Source organism: Haliaeetus albicilla, chromosome 26, assembly GCF_947461875.1.
Source record: "Haliaeetus albicilla chromosome 26, bHalAlb1.1, whole genome shotgun sequence".
In the NCBI taxonomy this organism is placed as follows: Eukaryota; Metazoa; Chordata; class Aves; order Accipitriformes; family Accipitridae; genus Haliaeetus; species Haliaeetus albicilla.
This window is the reverse complement of record NC_091508.1, coordinates 19,604,444-19,628,023: the sequence shown is the minus strand read 5'-3', so window position 1 is coordinate 19,628,023 and position 23,580 is coordinate 19,604,444. Positions and strand designations below refer to the sequence as shown.

Genomic DNA, 23,580 nt, shown 5'->3' with positions numbered 1-23,580 from the left:
CCTGGCGTGAGGTGCAGGCAGGGAGCCCAGGCGGGCAGCCCTCTCCCTCCCCGTGTCCCCGGGGACGCGTGGCTGCCTCCTCTCCATTTCGGCACCCCGTGGCTGTCCCCCGGCGGGCACGGTGTAGGGGTGCCGCCCCGCGGCCCCTCTCCCCCTCTGGGCGCGGGGCGGCCGTGTTTGTTCTCCTCGCGGCGCCCGTTATCAGCGCACAACACACACAGGAAGTCCTGTCTGGGATTGTCCATCCCCGGCCTGATTTATACAGGAAGAAAAGCATAAAAAGCCGCCCTTCCACCTCAGCAGCCACCTCCTGCCTGTGCGCGGCCGGCGGCCGGCCATGCCGGGGGTGCGAGGCGGGTGCCCAGGCCCGCCAGACCCAGGGCGGTCAAGCGGAGATGGCCGCCGGGAGCCATCGGGGAGGACGGCGGTGGGGCTGCTCCGGGCGCAGCGGGGGACGGCGGGGCGCCGCAGGTACCGTACGAGCCGCAGCCGTCGCCGCAGCGGGGATGGGGTGGACGGGGATGGGGTGGATGGGGAGCTGGCGCTGGGAGGAATGGGATTGTGTCCTCGCCGGGCCAGACCCTGCAAGCTCCGGGTAGGTTTTTGCCCCTGGTCAGGCAGAGACGATGGTGGGATCCTCAGGGGCTGGTTGAACACACAGCACTGGCAAAGGGCTGGCAGAGCGAACGGGTTTTTAAAGCATCCTTCGGCTGCTCCCGGCGAGGCCGGCTCTGCTGTCAGCCATGCACGTGCTGAGCTGAGGAGCGTCTCCAGTGCTGGTTTGCTCAGAGCGGAGCTCAACCTGCAGCACTATTCTTTTTAATTCACCCCACTGGCACTCAGGCTGTTTTCTAGGAGCGGAGAACTCAGAGGGTAAATTTTACCTCCTGTGCATGTAGAGGAAGGCTGCAAACACTTGCACAAATACCTGCGAGACAGCTGGAAATTCTCAGCAAATCTCCTTTCTTTCCGTAACTCATTCTCTTTTTCCATCTGCCTGCTCTCTGAACACCTCTGATACAACACCACGTCGTTCATCCTTCTGCCCATGCTCCCCCCATCTGCTCTCTCTCCTCTCTGCACAGCACGTGGCGGTGCCGCTCGCTCTCGGGACGGCAGGACCCTGATCCGTGACACTGCGCTGCTCGTTTCAGATTGCACCACAGCAGAGTTTGGCCCCCGGCCGCAGGCAGGACGCGGGGCTGGATGTGGCTGCAGGCAGGGACCATCCCCACTATCACACAGACCTGAGGCTTGCCCTGGCTAACAGCCGAGCCTGGAGCGTGCCGGTGTGCGCACATCAGGAGCTCAGCAAAGCCTCTCTAATTTATAAGCATGGAGCTGGGTGATTTGCATGGTATCTGTTTTCAGCTACCTGCAGACCCATGGGTGCCGCCATCCTAATCTGTGGCATTATACAATGCAGGCAGGAGGCTTTCTGTGAGGCAGCTGGGGTATTTTGGGATAAAAGGCTGGCTGTGGGTAGGAGTAACTGGGATACCCCGGCACTGGCTGGCTGTGCGGGAATATGGAGCAGGACCACACCAGTGAATGGCTCTCGGTAGAAATAACCAAGCAAACTTTTTCCCAGGGTCTAACATCATGGAATCAATTCACTGGGCAGAGAATCAAACGTAAGAAGAACTAACAAGGCTTTGTCAGTGATAAAATTAAAAGCGGATTGGGAAGCTCTGCCACCGCTTGGGAAGCTGTGCAAGACAGAAGCCCAGATGCGGTGGCTGGACCCTAAGCCTTCTCGAAAATCCGCCTCTCGTCTGGGTAGCAGCAGAAAACACTGAGTCTGCCCTGTCAGATTTTTAATGTTGTTCCCCGTGACCCAGCATTCATTCTTCCAATTGAGTTAGTCCCCCACTACGCTGTTAAACTACCAGCTCTGAACAAGTTTCCCTAGAGTTAAGGAAGAGAAATTGAATCTGGGCTGCAGGCTCATTTGAGCCATTTCCCAGACTCTACTGCTGCAGATGGGGCTGGCTCTGGGGAGACAGATTTACAAACTGCAACAAATTAGAGTAAACGAACCTGACTCACAGTCACACCAGCAGCAGAAGGGCATGGCGAAACACAAGGGAAGATTTAACTTGATGTTTCAGACTAGACAGAGAAAGAAAGGGGCCTCTGCAAGCAGAAGAGGATGATCAGAAATGTTATTTCATTGTCCGTCCTCTCTTCCAAAGTGAACTCTTGGATTCCCATCCTGCCCCTAGCCTGGGAGGTGACTGCAGAGGGGAGCTCCGCTTAGTGCAGGTTTCTGGAGCTGGAGACTTTCTCCTGACAGAGAAGGATAATCAAAGCAAAAAGCAGTCTTGTGAGAGATGCTCTCTCCTGAGCTGCTCACTGGGATGGCTGTGACGAAGGGACCAAGCCGTGCATGCAAATCACAGCGATTCCCACCGCGCTTCCCATGCGCTTCTCGGGGAGTGATTCACTGGGAAAATGCAGAGGGGAACGGCGGGGTGGGGGACCATTCCCTGCTGACTAATGCCACTTTTTGCCAGGGAAATTTCACAGAAAGCCGCGAAATTCAGTTTATTCCTGGGTGAGATGAATCATTTCCCAGCTTTTACACAGCAGCCATTACTGCCTCCTCTAAATGTAAATAAGAACTCATCTGCGTGCCCATAAGAGAAAATAAACCTGGCTACAGGATATTGCCCTGTTCACGCATTTGGTTTTGCACAGCTACAGCTAGGCTGCTATATGTCTCTGTGGTCACATTAAGTTATAACATACCAATCCTGAGACACTTAGTGCTTGTGAAGTCCTTACTCAGGCAAAAAAAAACCAACTTTGTGGGAATCAGATCTCAGTTATAATATGCATAGCACTGGGCAACTGGTGTCAACAGACTGAGAGCTATGGGCCAAGTACTTTTCTTGGTTTGACCTGCTTTGATCCCACTGACATCAATGGACCCCTCTTGATTTCCACTGAGATAACTAGTCTTCATCTGACGCAACCGAGAACAATATGGGACATAATAGAATAGTGGGAGGTTGTTTTTCCTTACAGAGCTCTGCAGAACAGGGACTGCTCCAAAGCCTAAACTTAAGTGTAAAGTTTACAAGCAGCCTTATAAAAAGCCTGAGCAGAAGAGTTTGTCCTAAAGCAGGAAAAGCCATTCCCCCTTTTTTCAGAAGCACCAAAAATTCCTATTGCTTTAGCAAGTGCTTCCAGTTCTGTGCAAGACCCCTGCGGAGGCCAGCGAGAGCCCATTGTACACAGCAGGTATGGGGTCAGCCATGGCTTGTAGCAGCTGAAAAGTTTTGCATCTGTATGTGTGTCACTCTTCCGTCTGTCTCCCCATCCATCTATCTCCATCTGCCACTTCAGCACCTCTGGCCCCAGTTTGGGGAAGCGCTCGTGTGCTCAGGCATGTCCCATTTACTGTGATGGGCTGTAAGCACTCCTCTCTTAAGAGAGGGTTCCTGATGTGGAACCTTAGTGCTGATCTCCTATTAATTCTCCTCTGTTAATCATTCCTTTTTCACGCCTACAGAGCCAGAGCAAAGTTGAGTCCCCCCACCCCAGCCCCAGACACCCTCACACCCTCCGGGCTCACCTACCACCCAGGGGACTGGCTGGAAGCCCAGCACACACCTCCAGCCCTCAATCCACCACGGATGCTCTCAGCGTCATCTCGGATCTGTCTCCACTGCCCGGGCGGGTGCGATGTGCTTGGCAGATCTGCGGGATGGACTTTAGGAAATGGGGAGGGGGGTGAAAAATCTCACCTTTGCAGCCAGCCCGGTGCTCAGCCTGAGACCTGCTCCTGGGCCAGCACTCAGCGTGCCTTGTAGCTCACACTGGTGGTAAAACCAGTGGGAGACAAGGAGATTTCAACACTGTTAAATCTGAGAGGGAGGTTGGGCAGAAACATTTCTTTCTTGGCCTGGAGACAAGCATTAATATTAGATGTCGTGGGAGTACTCTTCTAGTGTGCAAGGAAGAAAGCTTTGGAGGAAACATGTAAAACACTGGTCCAGGGAGGACTTCAAATTCAGACAAACTTGCAGTCAGGAGCCAAAATCCCATACTGCCTTTGTCAGAAGCTCATCACACCGATATTAACAGAGCCAACAGATCTGATCTTCCCCCACTCTGAACTGGCATAACTCCTCTGTTTTCAAGGGAACTTTGCCAGGCAGTGTCCTGGGGGATTTCCTCCCTTCATAATGAATATTAGCATATAAGACACTGAACCCTCCCTAAGAGCAGAGGATTAAATGCTCTTTTAATGGGCTATATGCAGTTCTTAAGCAGCTGACGTGGGCACGTGCTTGAGCAAAGATTTGACCCAGTAAATGGAACTGAAAAGCAAACATTTTGCAATTAAAATACTTGCAGAATTTTAAAATGCTGAGTGTACTTAGGGAATAATTGCTTACTGGCTGAGAAGGCTTTAATGGAGACCCTGAAAGGCGTCTTGCTTAGTCCTGTGCTGGGTGGTGTTGTCCCACAAGGAGCTGAAAGATGAGTGCCATGAGGGATGCTGGGTGCCAATGAGTCTATTCCCTTTCTCACCATCAAATTTACACTCGGGATCCCAGGGACTTGTGCAAAGGTTGCCTGGACAGTTAGGGGTCTTTGTCCTTAAATGAGTGTGTGTATGTACTGAAGATGGTAAAATATAGTGTTGGGGTACAGCAGATGGGATCACAAATCAGTGTAAGGGAACTTGGATACACCCAGGAGAGTGTCAGTGGGAACGTGGCACCCCATTCTCTTGGGTTCTTGGAAAATCCCAGCCTTGGGAAACTGCTGGAAGGGATAGCTTGGTGTTCAGCAAAGCCCTGGCACTGCTTTAGGTGGAACCAGAGCTTCTGATCTGCTCAGCCCTTGCTCGTATCCCTGCCTGCTCAACCCCAAAGGGTGCAAAGGCACCATGGGTCTGCCTGGCCTTTCCCATCCCAGTCACAGCACAGTGACCTACGCTGCAAGCTCGTGTGAGCGAGGGGAGGATCAGGACCCATAGGATGCTCCTAAAACACCCGCTGTGCAGCCTGCACTGCACAGCAGGGCAGGGATGGGCCTCCCTGTGACCTACCACCGGTATCATGGTGTCCGTGTCTCTCCGGCACACCAGCGAGCCTTTGCGGTGCAAGCTCAGTGCCATTGCCACACACGGGTACTCTGTAGCCACGATCCTGCTTTCGTCCTCCACCCTGCTCCGCAAGGACCTTTGGGAGCATCCAGGGAATGCCACACCATGTCCATGGGCAAGGGCTGGGTCACTGATTTCTGCCTGCATGACAAGGGGAGTGTAACAGTGGGCTTTTTCTGTTCTGACAGTAAGAAACCAAGATGCTCCTTAAGGAAAGGATCCCTGCCCAGGACAAATGATGGAGCACCACGGATAAGGTGAGTGTCTTGGCTGCGAAATGAGATCCTGTGCTTTCAGTACGGTCAGATGGAGAAGCTTTCCATTGGCTTCAAAATGCATTTTGCAATTATTAAACAAGTTGAGTATCAGGCTCTTCATCTCCCCAATACACCAGAATAAACAGTAACACTCTCTGCATAATAAGATAATTACTGTCCCTTCAAGGCTCTTGGGAAAAGTTGCCTGTGCTTCGTGCTTATGAGATTAAGTGAGCTGAAATCATTCCCCAGAGGTAGGCTGGATCCAGACAGAGCGAGCAAACCTGTTTGTGCCATGTGACATGCCATGTAACGCGGAGTTGTGCTTCCACCAGCATCAGCAAGCCTTTCCCTTGCTGCTGGGAGGGATTCTGTCTCCCATGAGCTCCGTCCTCCCTGGCAACGGAGCTCCATCTTCACCAGCTTGTCCCAGAGCTGATTCCCCTCTGCTCTGCTCCCTTCCCGAGGGAGGATCTCACCAAAGCAGTTTATGCTCCTTTTATGTGGGTCCACCTGAGAGCCCCACACCAGCACATTTAGCACCCATCAGCTGCCCCGGAGGGTGCAGCATGACCTGAGACAGCTCCAGTTCAATCAGCAACCTCAGTGTACCCATGAGGAAATACAGGGGATGGGCCAGTGATCTCAGTTGCTCTTTTGGAGCCATTATTGTTTAACTGGTAAATATTTCTTTTAAATGCCTACATGCTTTCAAAAAAATTGCAAAGCTTAATGGGAACAAATATTCCCAGGGGGTTGTATCCTGCCATTCATTTGCACATCAGACCCCTGCTATCTTTAAGGCTGGTTCTGTGCATGGGCAGGCGCCTAAGTCATTTTAAAAACAATAAGCCTCTATGCTCTAATTTCCCAGAGAAAAATGTAGACAAAACAAGTGGCATTTTGGCACAAACTGAACTGCAGAATTTGCTTTGATAAATAACCAGGCATTTAACTGGAGAATCCTGTAGGCAGCTGGGGGATCGGTCTGCCTGATCTGTCCCCGGGCAGGTGTTGGCAAGCCAGCGGAGCTGCACCCTGCGTGGGTCTGTGTGTTGAATTTGGGCATCTCTCCGGGTCAATCCTCACACTGCTCCACAGCTACGGGGGCGTCTGAGGAATACTTTAAGCATCCTTTAGGGCTCGCTGGAAACCAGCCTCCCTGTCCTGGCAGTTCGTCGCCTGCTTCTGGAGGACTTTGCTGTTGTAATGAGCTCAGGGGGATTAACAGGGCACGGCGGGAGGCTATGGACCAGTATGGTGTGTTAGGTCTCTAACCTAGGGAAAGTTGATATCTCCTCTTATAATTATATGTCCTCCTGGGGAGCGCAGAACCAGCTACAGTATTTTTTTAGCAAGGAGAAATAAATTTGCCCTGGCCACTGCACTGGTGATGGACCATTTCACCCAGGAGTCTGAACACCCCTGGGCGAGGGGCTGGGGGCTACGCTGGGATCTCCTTCTCTTGCTGTTAATCCCCTGCTCACCCAGGCGAGCTGGTCTGGGGGGGGGGGGGGGGCAGGGACCTTGTGTCCCTGTAGCATGGGGCATGCAGGAACGGGCTGGCGGGGCTGTGGGGCTCAGCCTGCCGTAGGGAGTCTGCAGGTAAGGCTCCAGGTCAATGCCAGGGCAGGGATCCCCTGCAATCCCACCGCCACCGGGGTCAGGGCAGCAGCGACAACATATGGGGCACAATGCCAGTATGCGCCCCCCGCCCTGGGCTGGGCTTCTCTGGGGGGGGGGGGTCCTGCCCCATCCCTGCATGTCCCCCCAGGACCAGACTTCTCCGGGGGGTTCCTGCCCCGTCCCTACACGTCCCCCCAGGACCAGACTTCTCTGGGGGGTCCTGCCCCGTCCCTGCACGTCCCCCCAGGACCAGACTTCTCCGGGTGGGGGGTCCCCTCAGGACCAGACTTCTCCGGGGGGTTCCTGCCCCGTCCCTACACGTCCCCCCAGGACCAGACTTCTCTGGGGGGTCCTGCCCCGTCCCTACACGTCCCCCGAGGACCAGACTTCCCCGGGGGGTCCTGCCCCGTCCCTACACGTCCCCCGAGGACCAGACTTCTCCGGGGGGGTCCTGCCCTGTCCCTGCACGTCCCCCCAGGACCAGACTTCTCCGGGTGGGGGGGTCCCCTCAGGACCAGACTTCTCCGGGGGGGTCCTGCCCCGTCCCTGCACGTCCCCCCAGGACCAGACTTCTCCGGGGGGGTCCTGCCCCGTCCCTACACGTCCCCCCAGGACCAGACTTCCCCGGGGGGGTCCTGCCCCGTCCCTGCACGTCCCCCCAGGACCAGACTTCTCCGGGGGGTTCCTGCCCCGTCCCTACACGTCCCCCCAGGACCAGACTTCCCCGGGGGGTCCTGCCCCGTCCCTACACGTCCCGCCGGGGATCCGGGGCACCTCGGCGGGGGGCGCGGGGGGCAGGTGGCGGCTGGCGGGGGCCGGCGGGGCGGGGGCAGGCGGAGGCTCCCGGAGCCCCGGCGCTTCCCCCCCCCCCTCCCCGGCCGGGAGGCTCCGCTTTCCTCCCCGCCGGGAGCTCATTGGGCCGGGGCGGAGGGACCGGCTCGGGCCGGGGGAGGAAATGTGCGCGGGGGGCCGCGGCGCGGCTCCCACTCCGCGGCTCCGGCACCGCCACCGGTGAGTCCCGGCGGGCGCCCGGCACGGCCGGGGAAGGGGCGGGCGGGGGGGGAGGGGGGCAGCGGCCGCATCCTCCGGCGGGGAGGGACGGGGACGGGGACGGGGACGGGGGGGGCGGCTGCGGCGGCAGGGTGCGGGCAGTGCCCGGACCGGCGGGCGGGGCTCCGCCTGCCCCGGGAGGGGGGGGGTGCAATGCCCGGGGGAGCGGGGTGGGCAGCCCCACGCTCTGCTCCGCGGTGGCCGTGTCGCTGACGATGGTAGCCGTGTCCCTGCTGATGGTAGCCCTGTTCCTGCTGATGGTAGCCGCGTCCCTGGTAGCCCTGTCCCTGCTGATGGTAGCTGTGTCCCTGGTAGCCCTGTCCCTGCTGATGGTAGCCGTGTCCCTGGTAGCTGTGTCCCTGCAGATGGTAGCCCTGTTCCTGATGATGGTAGCTGCGTCCCTGGTAGCCCTGTCCCTGCTGATGGTAGCCGTGTCCCTGCTGATGGTAGCCGCGTCCCTGGTAGCCGTGTCCCTGCTGATGGTAGCCCTGTCCCTGCTGATGGTAGCCGTGTCCCTGGTAGCCGTGTCCCTGCTGATGGTAGCCCTGTCCCTGCTGATGGTAGCCGTGTCCCTGGTAGCCGTGTCCCTGCTGATGGTAGCCCTGTCCCTGCTGATGGTAGCCGTGTCCCTGCTGATGGTAGCCGCGTCCCTGGTAGCCCTGTCCCTGCTGATGGTAGCCCTGTCCCTGCTGATGGTAGCCCTGTCCCTGCTGATGGTAGCCGTGTCCCTGGTAGCCGTGTCCCTGCTGATGGTAGCCCTGTCCCTGCTGATGGTAGCCGTGTCCCTGCTGATGGTAGCCGCGTCCCTGGTAGCCCTGTCCCTGCTGATGGTAGCCCTGTCCCTGCTGACGGTAGCCGTGTCCCTGCTGACGGTAGCCGCGTCCCTGCTGACGGTAGCCGCGTCCCTGGTAGCCCTGTCCCTGCTGATGGTAGCCATGTCCCTGCTGATGGTAGCCGTGTCCCTGCGCCCTGCCCCGTGGTGCTGTACCCCCACAGCCCACTCTGCGGTGTCCCTTTCCCTCGTCCCCAAGTTGCGCCCGGGTCCCCTGTGCCTGTGCTCCGCGGTGCCTGCGCGCCAGCCTGCGCAGAGAACAGCTGGAGGTGGTTCATAAGGGAAAAATCCATCTCCCTGCTGCTGATGCTGACCCTCTCCAGGAGGGTTGGGCTCTAAGGGCACAGACCAGGTCCAGTGCGCGGTTGGGAGCAGTGGTTTCACCTGCAGAACCAGGCCTGGCCGTTTGAAAAAGAGCAGCTGTCGTGTTCCCCTGAGGGTAGTTGCATCCTTTTGAGGGACTGGATTCTCTTGCACCACTTTGCAGACAGACCCCGATTCCTACTGCTGCCATCAGCTGGAGTTTTAGCCTTGGTTCCATGGGCAGAGCTGGACGAAGCGCTGCTCACCCACACGGTGGGTTGTATTTTCCCGTTGGTGGCTGTGGTGGGTTAGGCAAGAGCAGACTCAGGAGAGTAATGGGAATGTTTCTGGCTGGTGGGAGAGGGACCCCCAGACTCAGAGGAGCACATGGCCGGCTGAGGAGACCGCTGCCCCTTGAAACAGCAGAAGCTGAGATGCACCCACATAGTCTCGCCTGCCAGACCATGGGGCTTCACCTCTTCATCTGACAGACTAGAAAGGCAGTGACAAAAACCTCTTTTTTTTCTTAAGCATGAAAAGATTTTCCTTAAGTTATGTGCTTTAAAAGAGGAGTATTAGAATAGGTAGTGGCAACAGGTTGGAGGATCTTCAGTGGCTTTAAAAAGGCTGATTTTCATAAGCTCATAAAAAAAGACAAGTACAGACTATCATATTTTCCACTTTTGAAACTTTTTCTGGTATGAAGCAACCATAATTTTATGACCCAGAGGGATATTCTGACCACTTGAGGTAGGGCTATGCCGCTCCATTTCAAAGCGAAAAAACAAACTGTCTATATTTTAGGCTTGTGCCCTGCATTTCTTGCCTTCCCCACAGGGAAAGCTCCCACAGCAGTCACGGGAATCCTGTGGGAGAATGGAGATGGTTGGCAGAGTCTGTCTTACAGACTTCTGGAGAAGCACCGCTAGTCTGGGGATCTGTGATTGTAAGGAAAATATGTGTCCCGGCATAGCCCTGGGAAAAGCCGGCTGGCTGAGCAGTGGGGAGTTAGTACGCCTCTGTACGCTAGCGTCCCTGGGATGTCTCCAGGAGGACTGGGGAGAAAGAAGGTTTCTTCACTATTTTTTTAAAACTTTCCTGCAGGTCAACCAAGATTTGATTTCCTGATGGTGGAGCTACCATATATTAATCATTAGAAGATGAAATTTATTGCTACGTTTGGAGGAAAATGGAGGACTACAGGCTTTACGTCACCAAAATCCTCCTTACATCCTCAAAGCTGGGCTTGTACGGAGGTTAAGATGGGCCCATCTGCAGCTCCCTCCTGGGCTGCGGCTCCATGGGAATAGCTCATACCACTGTAGGAGCAGGGTGGGCACATTGCTATCCCTCACTGTCCTGGAGCCAGACCTTCAGCTTCTGCAGTCCCGCTGAATTCAGGGACCAAGTGTTTTATAGCGATATAGTCGATTTGCTGTGACACGAAGCCTCCTTATTGCTCAGCCAGGCAGAGCCATGTGCCCCGCTCATGGACTGAGCGGAGTCCCTGGCTGGGTGAGGAGGGGAAGGGGCTGCTCAGCCAGCCGTCTGCCTCACTCAGCGCTATCACTGCATGGAAACATGCACAAGACGTTTGATATTAAGGGGCAGGAAGGCACCAGGCTGGTTTCTCTCCAGATGCGGGTCTGCGTCTCTCCATGCCTCAGTTTCTTCACCTGCACAAAGGAAAAGATGATACTGAGTCCCGTGGAGAAGGGCTTTGAGACCTGCAGCATCTACAGATTTGGGATGGTTATCCCTAACAATTTGGCTTGGACTTAGGAATTGTCCCAAAGGAGTTTGGGGATGAACCTGCAACTCTCCAGTCCAATCCCGCCCCACATCACCTGGGGATTTTAGAAAGTTCATTTGCAGCTCACCATATTTGCAGTTTCAGAAGGATGTTTCGTTTTGTGTTGCCTCCCCATAAAGCTACTCCTTTCTCAAGGTCTAATTGGAAAGACTGATTCTTTCTTTAATTGGCATATATTTAAGGTGGGTTTCTTTATTTCTTCCTGCTTTGACTGCTGCCATCCGGAGGCCAACTGTTTTGTTTAAATTAGATATTGTTTAAATTAGATATCGTTATTGACTTCCTTCAGCCTTGTTTCATATTTGTCCTCTGCTAGAAAATCAAAGCCTCTTTATTCGCAACTCGGTTAGTACTGACTCTGCAGACAGTACATATGGCCCTTACAGCTCTTTTCTCTGGCAAGAACTTGTATTTTAAAGAGAAGAAGATCAGATTTCAGTGTGTTATGTGGTGGGAAAATGCAGCTTTACAATTCTGTATGGATTAAGAATTACAGGCCATTGTTTTTCCCTCACTGCCTGGAATTGGCAGCGTATTTCAGAGCCACACAGGTCCCTTCCCTACCACTTGGTCCCCGGCGCCGTGAGAGCATCTCCTACGTGCCGGGCCAGGCATCCCCCTGGGGTAAATCACTGCCACGCCGGTGACTGGAGTGGAGCAAAGCTGGTTTATGCCTGGAGGAGCACCCGCCTTGCCAGGGGTTCACTGGTCCCTCGTGTCCCCTCTTCCCCTGTGCTTTGGCATGTCACGCTGCTCTGTTGCCACCAAGTGTGCTCCTGCCCCAGCCCCTTGCGCTGCCCTCGGAGGGTCTCTGCACACCCAGCGCCGTTGCTCTTACCATGGGAGCGGGGGCTGGCTCTGTCCCCACAGCTCCATCAGATGTCACCGGCTGGGGACAGATGCCACACGTTCACACCGCTCTTCTCTTGGTTGCAGGGTTCCCCGCTGAAGGGCGAGACATGCGGTAGGAGCCAGCACATCCCACCAAAGAGCGAGACTCGGTCGTGCCGCACAGCCTGGGGTGCAGCGGGAGGGACAGGACATGCGCCGCATCGGCTGCCTCCTCTCGGGATTCCTCTTCATCCTCGGTGTGACCAGCATGGACGGCTTTGCCCGGGCAGGGTAAGCCCCCTTTTTGTCTGCATCTCCCGGGTTTGCCCACCTGCACGTCATGGCAAGGTGCATCCTCTCTGGGTGATGAAGAGCCCTGTTCAGCCAGCTGGCTGCACGTGCATAGGCAGCTCGTCGGGCTGGCGAGGAGGCAGGGAAAGGTTTTGCTGAGTCCTCCTGATGCAGCCGGGACTCGGCAGGCCTTCGCTGGTGTTTGTTTGTTTTGTCACTGAAGCAAAAAAACCTCTCAGAGAAAATGCCCTGACTCCATTTAGCTCCATGCAGGAGACACAAAGACACTCTGGGCTTTTTGTTCAAGAGGGTCAAAAGCTGATCAGGCCCTGAGCTGTTCATTAATTATTATTGTCTCTTTCAAGCACATCCTTGCACAAAAATATGGGCTCAGTCTTGCTATCACACCAATCAAGCCTTGCAAACAAGCCATTAAAGGAGAATGCAGCCTCCCAGCTCTGAGCGGATGCACCATCCAGGGGACACAGGCATGGAAAGCCCCGGCGGGTTGTTGCCTGCTGTGCTCTGTGCTCCCTGGGATGCTGCAGCGGCTGCGATCCATGGTCCCGCAAGCCTGGGAGCAGCAGCTCCAGAGATTCCCCTTCCCTTTGCGGGAAATGGGTCTGACACGATGCCCTGGATCCCAGCACAGCCTGGGCAGGCACAGCTCAGCTCCCACTGGGTCAGAGGAAGCCCAGAGCTCGGTGCCCCTGTTTCTTCCCCAGCCAAAAGGACCTCAAGCTCAACACCCTCTCCCCAAATACAGCTCACATTTTCTACAAAGTTTGTTTTCACACTGAAATACTCTCCTCTAGCATTGAACCTATTGCATTCTGGTTGTGACTAAAACCGCAGGCTGAATTCCTCGTTTGCACGCACAGGCTGCAGCTATAGCTTTATTCTAAATTTTGCAAAGCAAACAATTGCCATTTAAAACTTGCGTGTTCTATAGCATTAATCAGTGAGGCTGAGAGGAGTTTTCTGGAGTTAATGGAAGCCATCTGATGTCCATGCTAATTCCCAGGCTTTTTATTCTAGTTTGTAATTGGGCTGGGAGGCTGAGACAAGTAGACGAGTTCCTCAGTGGAACTGACCTGCTTGGGGTGGAAAATGTTGGAAAAAAGAATTTTTAACCAAGACCACTTTGGCTGTTAACCTTGGGAAAGTTTTTGACTGGATCACAGTTATCTTAGGAAGACTGGAGGGTGACTTTCATCTGGCCTCTACTTTTTTGCGGTGGGCCTGACCCTTCCTGTGAAATCATTAATTTCTTGGTGACCACAGGGACATCCACTTCAGGACTGCAAAAGTCTCAGAAAGGAAAAATCCACCCAGAAAGTGAGTGATTTTAGTGGAAGGGAGGGAGAACTGCTTTGAGTAAATCTTCCCCTAAATCTGGGCCCTGACTGCTCCCCCGGGACGGAGGGACTGCGCCAGGGTGAGTGTACAAGGAGACGTCAGCGCCTTCGTGCAGGGGCTGGGGAGGAAGAGCCCGTGCAGCCTGCAGTGCTCAAGCTTTGTGTCGCTGCCCCAAAACAGCTTGAAGTAGCCTCCTGGGTCACTCGGGCAATTAGCCGCTGCTGTTTAAATAGCCCTCTGTAGGGAGGGACTGTCAGGCCACGTCCTGGGCTGATGTAAATCAGTGGAGCCCCTTTGCCCCAAAGGGAGAAGCAGTGGGTTGTTTTTTAGCTGGTGTCTGACCCGCTCCCCTCTCCGCAGCCGCAGAGTCTGTGCCGCTGCGCCGCAGAGCCGGACGGCTGCCTACACCGAGTCCCACGTCCAGCCCGTCTACCAGCCCTACCTCACCACTTGCCAGGGCCACCGCCTCTGCAGCACCTACAGGTGAGGGCAGCCGCCTGCACCACCGACCTGGTCCCTGAGATGGAGCCGGATCCGTCCCAGCGAGGCAGTGACCCATGGGGGCTGCTGAAGGGGGGAGTCCTGCCTTGATCCCTAGAGAAGGGGCTTCCAGCCCCTGGGCAGGGGGTGCCAGCGCAGGGGGTCTGATCCACTGGAGTGGGAACGGGATGGGGGGCTTGGGGCAGATGCTCAGTCACCCAGCTCAGCCCCATCCTTGCGTTGCAGGACCATCTACAGGGTTGCCTACCGGCAGGCGTACAAGCAGCTGCCCCAGCCTGTGGCCTCGTGTTGTCCCGGCTGGAGCAGAGCTAACAGCCACACGCTCAGCTGTGACAGAGGTAAGAGGCTGCTGTGCCACCCTGGTGCCAGCACTCACCCTTCCTCCAGACCCCATGGCCCGGGTAGCTCAGGTCCCTGGACGAGGCCCCAGCAGCCAGCTCTCTCATTTAGCAGCACTCTGCCTGTCAGGCGGATTCTCCCTGTAGGAAAGCATTTAAATTTTCGGCATCACAACAAATGTGGTTCAATTTCTGATTAATTCCCAGGCTTTCTCTGCTGCCTCGCAGGCCTTTTTCCTTCGGGATCGCCTATTAACTTTATAGTTACCAGAGGATAAATAAAATGAGTAAGTCCTTTCCATATAAATCAGCAGTAATAGAAGAGAAATGCTTTCAGGAGGCAATCATGATGTACAGCACAAAACAAATGCAAACCACATCAGCAGCTAGTCCATCCCCAGATGGGCTCAGAGCGCAGCACCAAGGGCTTCCCAGTGCCTGCTGCTGCCCGTCAGCCCTCCTCCCTGCCAGCTGTGCTGGCTGCAGGCACCTCAGCCTCTTTCCAGGCTGCAAAACCAAGGTCCTGTTCATCCCACCTATCCTGTGCCCTGTGCACCCCAGTCAGCCCAACCCCACCACTTTGGGGCTGGGGCAAAGCATCCTGGCCCTGGGCTGGTGCTGGTGTGTGTTTTGCTGTGTGTGTGTGTGTGTGCACTGTGTGTGTCTACCCATACCCACGGTGGCAGGGGAGGAAGCTCAGGGCCCCCAGAGCTACCCGGTGATGCTGTGCCCATGTTTTGTCTTGCAGCTCTCTGCTGGGTGCCGTGCCAGAACGGTGGGAGCTGCACCTTCCCCGGCAGATGCGCCTGCCCGCCTGGCTGGACGGGGCGAGCCTGCCAGACAGGTACGAGCTGTGCCGCTCCCCTCCAGGCTCCCTGAATCGGGCCTGCCCCACTGCTGCCAGGAGAACTTCTCTGGGGAGCAGCAGAGCTGCCATGGGGCTCTGGAAGTCTTCTGCCCACAGACTGAATCCTTGGTGGGGGACGGGGACCAGCACCGTGGCTCCTCACCAGGCCTTGGCACATGCCTGGTGCTACTCAGACCACAGAGGGAAACCAGTGTGTTACACCTCCGCACGCACACACACACGCACACCTACACGTATTGCTCCAGGGCAGCGCTGCCTGATGGTCTGGCCAGGAAAGGATGGGAAGCTTGGCTCCCAGGGGAGCTCTGACCTCCCTTTGGCTGCCTCAGTGCTCCCAGCCCTCATGTGCAGCCCTGGCATCCACATTTTCTGCTGCTGCTCCGCGCTAGGTCAGCGTGAGCAGAGGCTGTACTCTGCCATGACTGTGCAGCAAGCGAAAGGCTTTCTGCAGAGCAGCCGTTTTACACTTGTGGGGTTGGCCTAAGATTGTGTGTTTGTAATGACCCATCTCCCAGGCTTTGCAAATTCTCGCTGTGAACTAAGACACCCATTTACTGCAGAGACTAAATCTGTGAACTGAAAATAACTGGGGATGGAGGGGAAGCCTGGTGATCTCCAGGCACAGAGCTCCTCTCCAGCATGAGCGCAGCCTGGTGCTCCTCACCGGAGCACAGGGAAATCAGGCAGCATGGTGCACACCAGCATGGTGCAAGCTCCTGCCATGGCATTTCCCAGCTTTTCGCCCTCCTGTAGAGCAGAGGAGGAGCGTGTGGCATTGACCCATGCTGGGCCAGGCAGAGCTGAGCACATCGCTGACAGCTCCAGCTCCAGCGCAGGGGGGAAAGGATTTTCCCACTGCCTAAAACAGATTCGCCCGGGCGTGGGAAGTGGTTCAGCTCATTTTGCTTTGTGGGAACAGCTTTAATAACTCCCCCGTGTGAGGAGAGGTTACTGGGTTTTGTACACACTTGAAAGGCTGATAGCTCCTCGCCACGGCTGGCTGGAACCAAAACCCCGGCCATAAATCCAGGATGAGAGCTGAGCACTGCCTGCGCCTGCCCAGCTAGAGCTGGGACATTTCTGACCACAGCTTTTGTTTCTGGCTCTTTTGTGGGGGGAGCTGGTGGAGGTGGGGAGGCCAGATCCCCCTCAGAGTTAGCCCAGGTTTACTCCAGCCAGGTGCAAGAGGAGACGCTGTCCCAGGCGCCAGCAGGTCTTGTACTCACACCCTGCAGTGCTGAGAGAACCCAGAGCTGTCCCCAGCACAAATGCCAGCTCGGTCCGGGGTCCCATTGCATCCCCATCCTGCGTGAGCCCATGCGGCTCTAGCAGGGGCAGCAGGACCCCTGCTCGCCTGGCTGAGGCATCCGCGCCTCTCGCCCCTGGTAAGCACCTCCTCACCGCCCCTGTCCTCGCTGAGCCGTACCTGTCATTTCAGACGTGGATGAGTGTGCCGGCCAGAGCCACGGCTGCAGTCAGCTCTGCATCAACACGGCTGGGAGCTACCACTGTGCCTGCCGGGATGGCTTCAGACTCACTGCCGACGACAAGGTGTGCCAGCCCCTGGTGCCAGCGCCCGAGCCAGAAACCTTCAGCCAAGCAGGTAACCTGTCCCTGCCCTGTTGCAGGACAGCCCCGGCTGCTCAGGGCCTTCGATGAAAGCTGGGATTAACACTCAGCATCACAGGGTGGCTGGAGCGGGAGTGGCAAGAGACAGGAGAGGGGACGCCAGCCAAACCCCCTCAGCTTTATTCTCAGTGACCCAGGAGTCCCTCTACCTCCCAAACAACCTCCCCTGTGCACAAGTCCAGACACTGCTCCATCTGCAAGGGTGACAGAGCCTGGCCGTGGCATGCGGTATCTGGGATGTGGCTGTTCTCTCCATCATCGTCATCCTTCCCACAGGGCAAGTCCGGAGCCATGAGGAGCGGCGGGCGCCGCTGGTGACGGCCCATTATTACTTTTGGTACGCGCTGTGACACTTCAAACTCGTACCGTGAGTAATAATGCGCTGTGGCCAGCACAGGCATCACGCAGTAAACACCTGGGAGAGCAGGGCACCATCTGCACGTGCCCTGCAAGCCACCTGCCTTTATCCCCTGTCCAGGGCCCTCAGCAGGGACAAGCCTTCGTGCCCACCCTGGGACAGGGCAGACCCGGGTGCTAACTACTCTGACAACACAGGCACGAAAGGCCAGGCTTCACCAGACGTCTTATCCTTTAAGCATCATCCCACTGCCTGAAAAATTCCCCACTTCGTTGCAGGTACTCCAGCAGGAAGGAGAGGCTTGTGCGCATTAGCAGCAGGACTAGATGCCAGTGCTTGCAGCAGGCGTTGGATCCCATTGATGCTCTGGGGGCTGGTCCCAGCAGGACAGACCCTGGGGGTTCACTAGGAGAGGAATGGAAAGCAGCAGAGCTTGGCCTGAGCCCTGCAGCAATGTCTCTCCCCAGCACCTTCCACTTCACCTCAGGCAATGGGCTTTTACCCACTGACCTTCTCTTCGTCACTTTTTCAGGTCCCCCAAGTGAAATGAAGGAAGAAATGAAAGACCTGAAGAGCAGAGTGGAAGCGCTGGAGCAGGTGAGCTTTCAGCACCCACCTCTGTCCTGCCCTCACTGCCCTGTTGCAGCTCAAGGCTGCTCTCAGCCAGGTCCCACCCTGGGCTGTTTGCAGCCAGGGTTTCCCTCCGCCCCAGCTCTATTTTTAACATCATGCTGGCCTCACGCTGCAGCGATCCCAGCTGTGCTCCATGCTGCCGGCAGCACCCACGCAGCAGCTCTTCCAGCCCAGCGGCCCTTTGAACGCAACCAAAGCCCCGCAAGCTGGCTGGCGTGCGGCCCCGGTGGGGTGCACCCCGGCGGGGTGCACCCCAGCAGGCAGCATGCTATGTCCCACCAGGTGATCCTCCTGGCTGGGGAGGACACGCTAACGGCTCTCCTTCTCCCTGCAGAAACTCCAGTTGGTGCTGGCCCCCTTCCACAACCTCATGCCATCTGCGCCAGAGGATGTTGGCACAGACCCCATCAGCCGGCTGTCCCACTCCCTCCAGCAACTGGACAGAATCGACTCCCTGAGCGAGCAGATCTCCTTCCTTGAGGAGCGACTGGAGACATGTAAGTGCCTGGAAAAAGCAGGGTTGAAGTATTTCACTCCACCCACACTGGCCACGGTGAGCAGATGCAGGCCAACAAGATCAGTAACACATAAACCACTATTAATCTCTATCTCCCTCAAGCTCAGCAGCCTGTAATTAATAAAAGATGAACACAAACAGCCCATTAGCTTCATTTCAAAGCTGTTTCTATGGCTGCGCCATCTGACTGTCCTTGTAGCAGCCAAATCATAAGATCGGCACATGGAAATGTGGCTCTGGGGCAGAATCAGAGGGAGCCCACTATGAGCAGTGGGTCACGTCTCGCAATCTGCACCCTCACCGGCTGTGTTCCCTTCCTGTACCGTTATGACTTAGTCCGTAGAAAAGAAACCCTAACTCTTACGAAATTAACAGCCCAAAAAGTCAATCAGGAAAGTGCAGGGACCATGCAGAAGTTGGCAGATTTACGAGCCTGGGAAGTTTTAAGCATTTCTTTTTGAAGTCTACAGACCAGTCCTTTGCCAAGCAGTGGACCAGAGAGGGTCTCTTAAGTAGCAAACTCTGAAGAAGAGACACTGGTGGGAGCTCTCGTGTGAAATGGCTGAAGGTGGGGGAGGTCCTGCCTGGCATGCTCCCCCACAGCATGGCAGAGCAGGGCAGCATCTCCTCGGGTCCCTGAGGTATGTGCAGAGCTCTCCCTGGAACACTGCAGCTTGACTCAGAGCAGAGCGCAAACCATACGAACACTTAATATTTGATAGGCAGCTCTTTTTCCCATTAAATAATTCCAGTCAAACACATCCAGAAACTAGGCATGGCTGGGACAGCTCAGGAGGTCGTGTGCAGCGGCAGCCTGGTGCTCATGGCAGAGGGGTGAGGATGCTTGGAAAGACTTAAGGGGAAACTGTGTTTCAGGGCATATCCAGTCCCAGTTCACTGCTTGCAGTAATGGCTTAGATATAAAAGACTTCAAAGAACTTGTTTGAAAACTAAGTAGCTGCAAATAGACACTTAAAAAACATCTCAGAAAGGGGTAATCATCATGAGTGTTCCAGCAGAACAAGTTTCCTAGTACTGCCCTATACATATTATTAGTGACAGCACCGAGGAATGTGAGCAGTATCACAAGGTAACATGGATTTATTCCAAGGGATGACTCCAAAGTCCTGAAATTAACTTCTGCCAAGCCTGTTCCGGCAAGCAAAACTTGTTTTTGTCCCTCTCATGGTCCTGAAAGTCCCTGGAGGACTCAAGACTGTCCTTTCATACTCCAGCAAGCACTGGGGCTTGAAGGGCATCTCATGGAGAGTAAAGCAGCCATCCATTTTCTGTGCCTTGTGAAGCATTTTACAGCTGAATGCTAAGATACAACTGCACCCTCCAATTATCTGCCCAGTGGGGATGTGTGTAAGGACTAAAAATAATTTTCTTTTCTTTAAACCACCAGTGAAGGCATAAGACCGGATCTCTTTAAGCCATAACCATTTGAGCCCCTCTAAGTCTGAATTACCCCCAATTCAGCACAGACTGTCAATGCTCGGCTGTGACACAGCCAGTTAACAGCAAGACAGACCCACAACTGCCTGTGGCTGTGCCACAGCCACCCCGTGTGGTCCCTTCCCCACCCCAGGAGCTCCCTGGGCGCTGGGGACTTTGGTGACCAGCACCACCTGCTTCTGATTACTGTCACACAGAGCCACCTGCTGCGTCCATGGCAGGGACAGGCTGGTCCCAGCCACCCGTCCTGGGCCAGTCAGTGGTATTGTCACTGGCTTCGCCCCCCACCTCCAACCTTGGGATACTTTGCACAGGACTGCCCAGGCGAGGCTGGTGAGGACTGTAGCACGCTGGGGAGGCGAGAATGACGCTCCCAAATGTGGCAGGACAGAGCCAGCCTGGGGTTGTTTGGCAAGGGGAAAGCATCAAGTGTGGGTGATACTTACAGAGGTTGAGGTCATCCTTCTCAGGGAAGGAGACAAAGCAAACCCAAGCTAACAATATTACTGGATTGTTGGGGTGGTTTTTTTTTTTTCCTGTCTTCCCAGGTTCCTGCAAGAATGAACTCTAGCCGAGCACCCAAGGAACTGGAGCAAGATGCATGCATCCGCAGCTCTTCTCTCACTCTCCAGCCTCAGTCTGGGGCCAAAGCCACATCATCTACAGGAAGGCACAGGGCAGCAGGAGAAGGCTGGTTTCCCATCAGCATCTCCATCATTTTCTCTTCCAACTCACCTTATCAAAGGCCACACAGTTACTTCCAAACTGGACTCTGAGCCCTCAGCATCTCAGCCCCTTCCTGATGGAGAGGCAGAAAATAAATGCCTTACCTCGTGCCATTAGTGCCGGTCTGGCTGTGCCAGAGAGACAAGCTGTACGTGAGCCGTGTGGTGCTTAGCTTTGCCTGGCTTTTACTTAGCATTACCCTGGGACACCATCTCCCAGGGAGCAAGGGGCACAGGGCTGGTTATGCTGCCTGCCCAGCCGAGCACAGACCTGGCCCGGGCAGGACAGCTGCCCCCACCACGCTCCCCCTACCTGCTCCCACCCAAGGAAGGCAGGGACAAGTCCTGCGTTTGGAGGACTACGGCCAAAAAGGACTTGTGGCGGAGGGGGTAACCCCAAGCCAGGCATCATGACAGGGGATGGGTGCGACTGGTCCCTGCAAAGGTACGGCGCTGGCTGGATACAGGGAGCGGGTGCCCATCCCTGCCGCTTCTCTTCTGCTCTCTGGGACCAGCCTCCCTCCGTGAGCGCTGGAGGTGGGCTGGTGCCTCACCGCTTCTTAGCATGACAGCTGCAGCAGCTTGTTCTGAATTTACCTGCTCCTGCTCGCAGTCCTCTGCACCATCCCTGGGCCCTACAGAGCAGTAACAAGGCTGATGGTTTTACATGGACCTGAAGGTGCAGAGAGTCTGTTTTTACTTGTTTTAATAGAAAAACCTTTCCCTGTGACACTCCCATCATGGGCACAGAGCAGACAGGGACAAACCTGTGCCACTCAGTAGCGCCAACAGGGTGAGGCCAAGGAGGGAGGGAAAATCCCTCTGCATGCCTGCATTGAGGACTGAGGCCTGGCAAGCCCAGGTGTTTACACTGGCACGAGCACCGGCTGTTGGGTTAGCTGGTCTCTCCCAGACCCAACAGCCACTGTGCTGTCAGCCCACAGAACATGTACCTACCTCCCCCCCCAGCACTGTTTGCTCAAGCCCAAGGACACTGCTACAGCAGAGCAGACATGACCAACCTGGTACGCGTTCCTCCTTGCCTAGAGCAGAGATGCAGGAAGAGCCACGTGGGCAACAAGGTGCTGCAGGGCTTGTACCAAAATAAAGCCTCCTGCTGCGCACGCTGAGGCTGTGGGATCGTTATTGGCTGGGCCGGTGGTTGCTCCAGGGCCCTGCTTTGACATGGGCTCCCATTTATACGGGCACCACCCTCCTCTTCCCCTGGGCAGGTCCCTGCCTGCATTTGTCCTCCTAGTTCAGGCCAGGCTGTGGCTCAGTGTGAGGCTGGGGTGCAGAAGCACAGCCCTTCTGCCTGTGGGGCACAGGGTGGGGACAGGGACCTGCCATTGCTCCTCTATCACCAAACCCACCCCCTGCAAGAGCTGATGGGTCAGCACCCTTCTTCCTCCTGCAGTAGCCCTCCTCCCCCAGCTCCCACACAAGACCAGGAGTCTCCTTTATTTAAATAACCAAAGGTGTACTTTTTTTTTTTAAAAAGCACATAACATTATTCTCAACCCAATTAAAAGTGAACAGCAGACAACTGCACACAGAGGCACTGCTTCCTCCTCCCAGGGAAGGATGCTGCAGGAATCACTCCATAGACATAGTTATCCCCCCCAGGAGCCCTCCCAGGACCCTCCTGGGTTTAACCTCCATGACAGCCCTTTATCTGCTGCTTACACAGTGCTGGTTTGGTTCCCATCCTCCCACCCCAACCCATCCCACAGCGGGTCTGACCCCTGAGTCTGTACTGTAAGGCCCCTCTGATAAAGCCCCCTGGCCCCCACCAGCACTAGCTCAGCCCGAGGGCTCCCTCCGTTGGGGACCGCTGGCTCTACAGGAACTCCCTGCCTTTCCCAGTTGAGGCTTTAACACTAAAATGCCATATGACTGCAATTCCACCAATGCAGCCCCAGACAGGCTGCAAAAGCCAGTTGCATTGGTTACCCGAGTAGCCCAGATGGCTTATCTCAAGGTTATATACACCCTGCACCACAAAAAGGAGAGCTAAAGCCTCCCTGAACCCAAACTGGAGGTGAAGGTTACCCCCTGGAACCATGGACCTTACCCAGCCTTGCTCTTCACAGAGGGCATCAACACTTCTGCAGCTCCCAGCAAGGGATCCAGGAGCCCTGCTGGTCCATCACGCCAAAGCACAGGGGAAACCCCTTTATGTGAACAGGGAAAGGAGTCCATTTCCCCCAAAGGGAGAGCTGAAGCCTTCCAAGCCCTGTTACAGTTGCAGCTCACCCACCCTGTGGCTCGGCAGGAGTTTTACAAGCCTTGCAGAGCAGCAGCTCCACCGAGATCAGCAAAGATACACGAGATAGGCACCATCTTTCGGCCAGTGCTGACCATGACAAGTGGCAAAACGAGCATGACAGAGCCCTTTGCATCTGCAACGGGTACTGTAGGCACCAGCATGCCTGCTGCAACCAGGCTGAACCACCACCACAGCAGGGAGTTGGCAGCACAGTTTCCCGACACCAAGGAAGCTCTGAGCCAACCCAGGTACATGTCACACGTGGCATCCAGAGGCATACCACAAACAAATCACACATGAGGACAGGTTTGCCCAGGACTCTGACAGATCTGTGCAGTTTTTAAAATCAAGCTGGTGGCTCTGAATGGTAGAAACAAGTGTGGGGTTTTGTTTAGAAGATGACTAAACCAGCAAGGCTGGACAGCATTCAGCTAAACTCTGCCCAGACCATATATGCTGGCTTGGTCAGACTGCAGCTTCCCTCTCCATTGCTGCACTCCTCAATGAGCAAGGACACTTGTTCAGACAAGGCAGTCAAGCCTGAAGAGACACTATAAGGCTGACTGGCCCCACACATTCCCATCTGCAGCCCAGCTGAGGTTATTGGCCCTGGGTGCTTCCTTCAGAAGTAAGAGACTTGGCTCGAGAGTACCTGGGCAATGCAGAGCCCCAGTACAAGATGCTGCTGTGACCCTAGGGTGTCTCTCAAGGAGAGAGGCCCTGCCCCAGAGACCACCCATGAGCTTCACCATGCTGGATAGCAGTGCTCCAGGGAGGATGCCACACCTCTAGTGCTGCCA

At 55.7% G+C, this 23,580-nt stretch overlaps 1 protein-coding gene across 2 annotated transcripts; it reads left to right on the top strand.

Annotated features, from left to right (window-relative positions):
• The first annotated feature begins 304 nt into the window (after positions 1 to 304).
• EGFL7 (EGF like domain multiple 7) lies at positions 305 to 21,211 on the top strand. Of its 2 annotated transcripts, XM_069771083.1 has the most exons (10): positions 305 to 471; positions 5,311 to 5,379; positions 11,940 to 12,125; positions 13,845 to 13,967; positions 14,211 to 14,323; positions 15,072 to 15,167; positions 16,630 to 16,794; positions 17,711 to 17,775; positions 18,146 to 18,308; positions 20,335 to 21,211. In XM_069771083.1, the coding sequence occupies exons 3-10, from the start codon at positions 12,046 to 12,048 to the stop codon at positions 20,355 to 20,357; spliced, it is 828 nt and encodes a 275-aa protein (XP_069627184.1). In that variant the 5' UTR covers positions 305 to 471; positions 5,311 to 5,379; positions 11,940 to 12,045; the 3' UTR covers positions 20,358 to 21,211. The 2 variants fall into 2 exon arrangements, with proteins under 2 accessions (XP_069627184.1, XP_069627185.1); XM_069771084.1 differs by lacking the exons at positions 305 to 471; positions 5,311 to 5,379 and adding an exon at positions 7,924 to 8,016.
• The last annotated feature ends 2,369 nt before the right edge of the window (positions 21,212 to 23,580 follow it).

What these genes read in the sequence shown, in the direction of transcription:
- EGFL7 (XM_069771083.1), top strand. Translation starts at nt 12,046, where the DNA reads ATGCGCCGCATCGGCTGCCTCCTCTCGGGATTCCTCTTCATCCTCGGT. An exon ending in CGCCTCTGCAGCACCTACAG is followed by an intron (nt 13,968 to 14,210) that starts GTGAGGGCAGCC and finishes CTTGCGTTGCAG; the next exon opens with GACCATCTACAGGGTTGCCT. An exon ending in GGGGCGAGCCTGCCAGACAG is followed by an intron (nt 15,168 to 16,629) that starts GTACGAGCTGTG and finishes CTGTCATTTCAG; the next exon opens with ACGTGGATGAGTGTGCCGGC.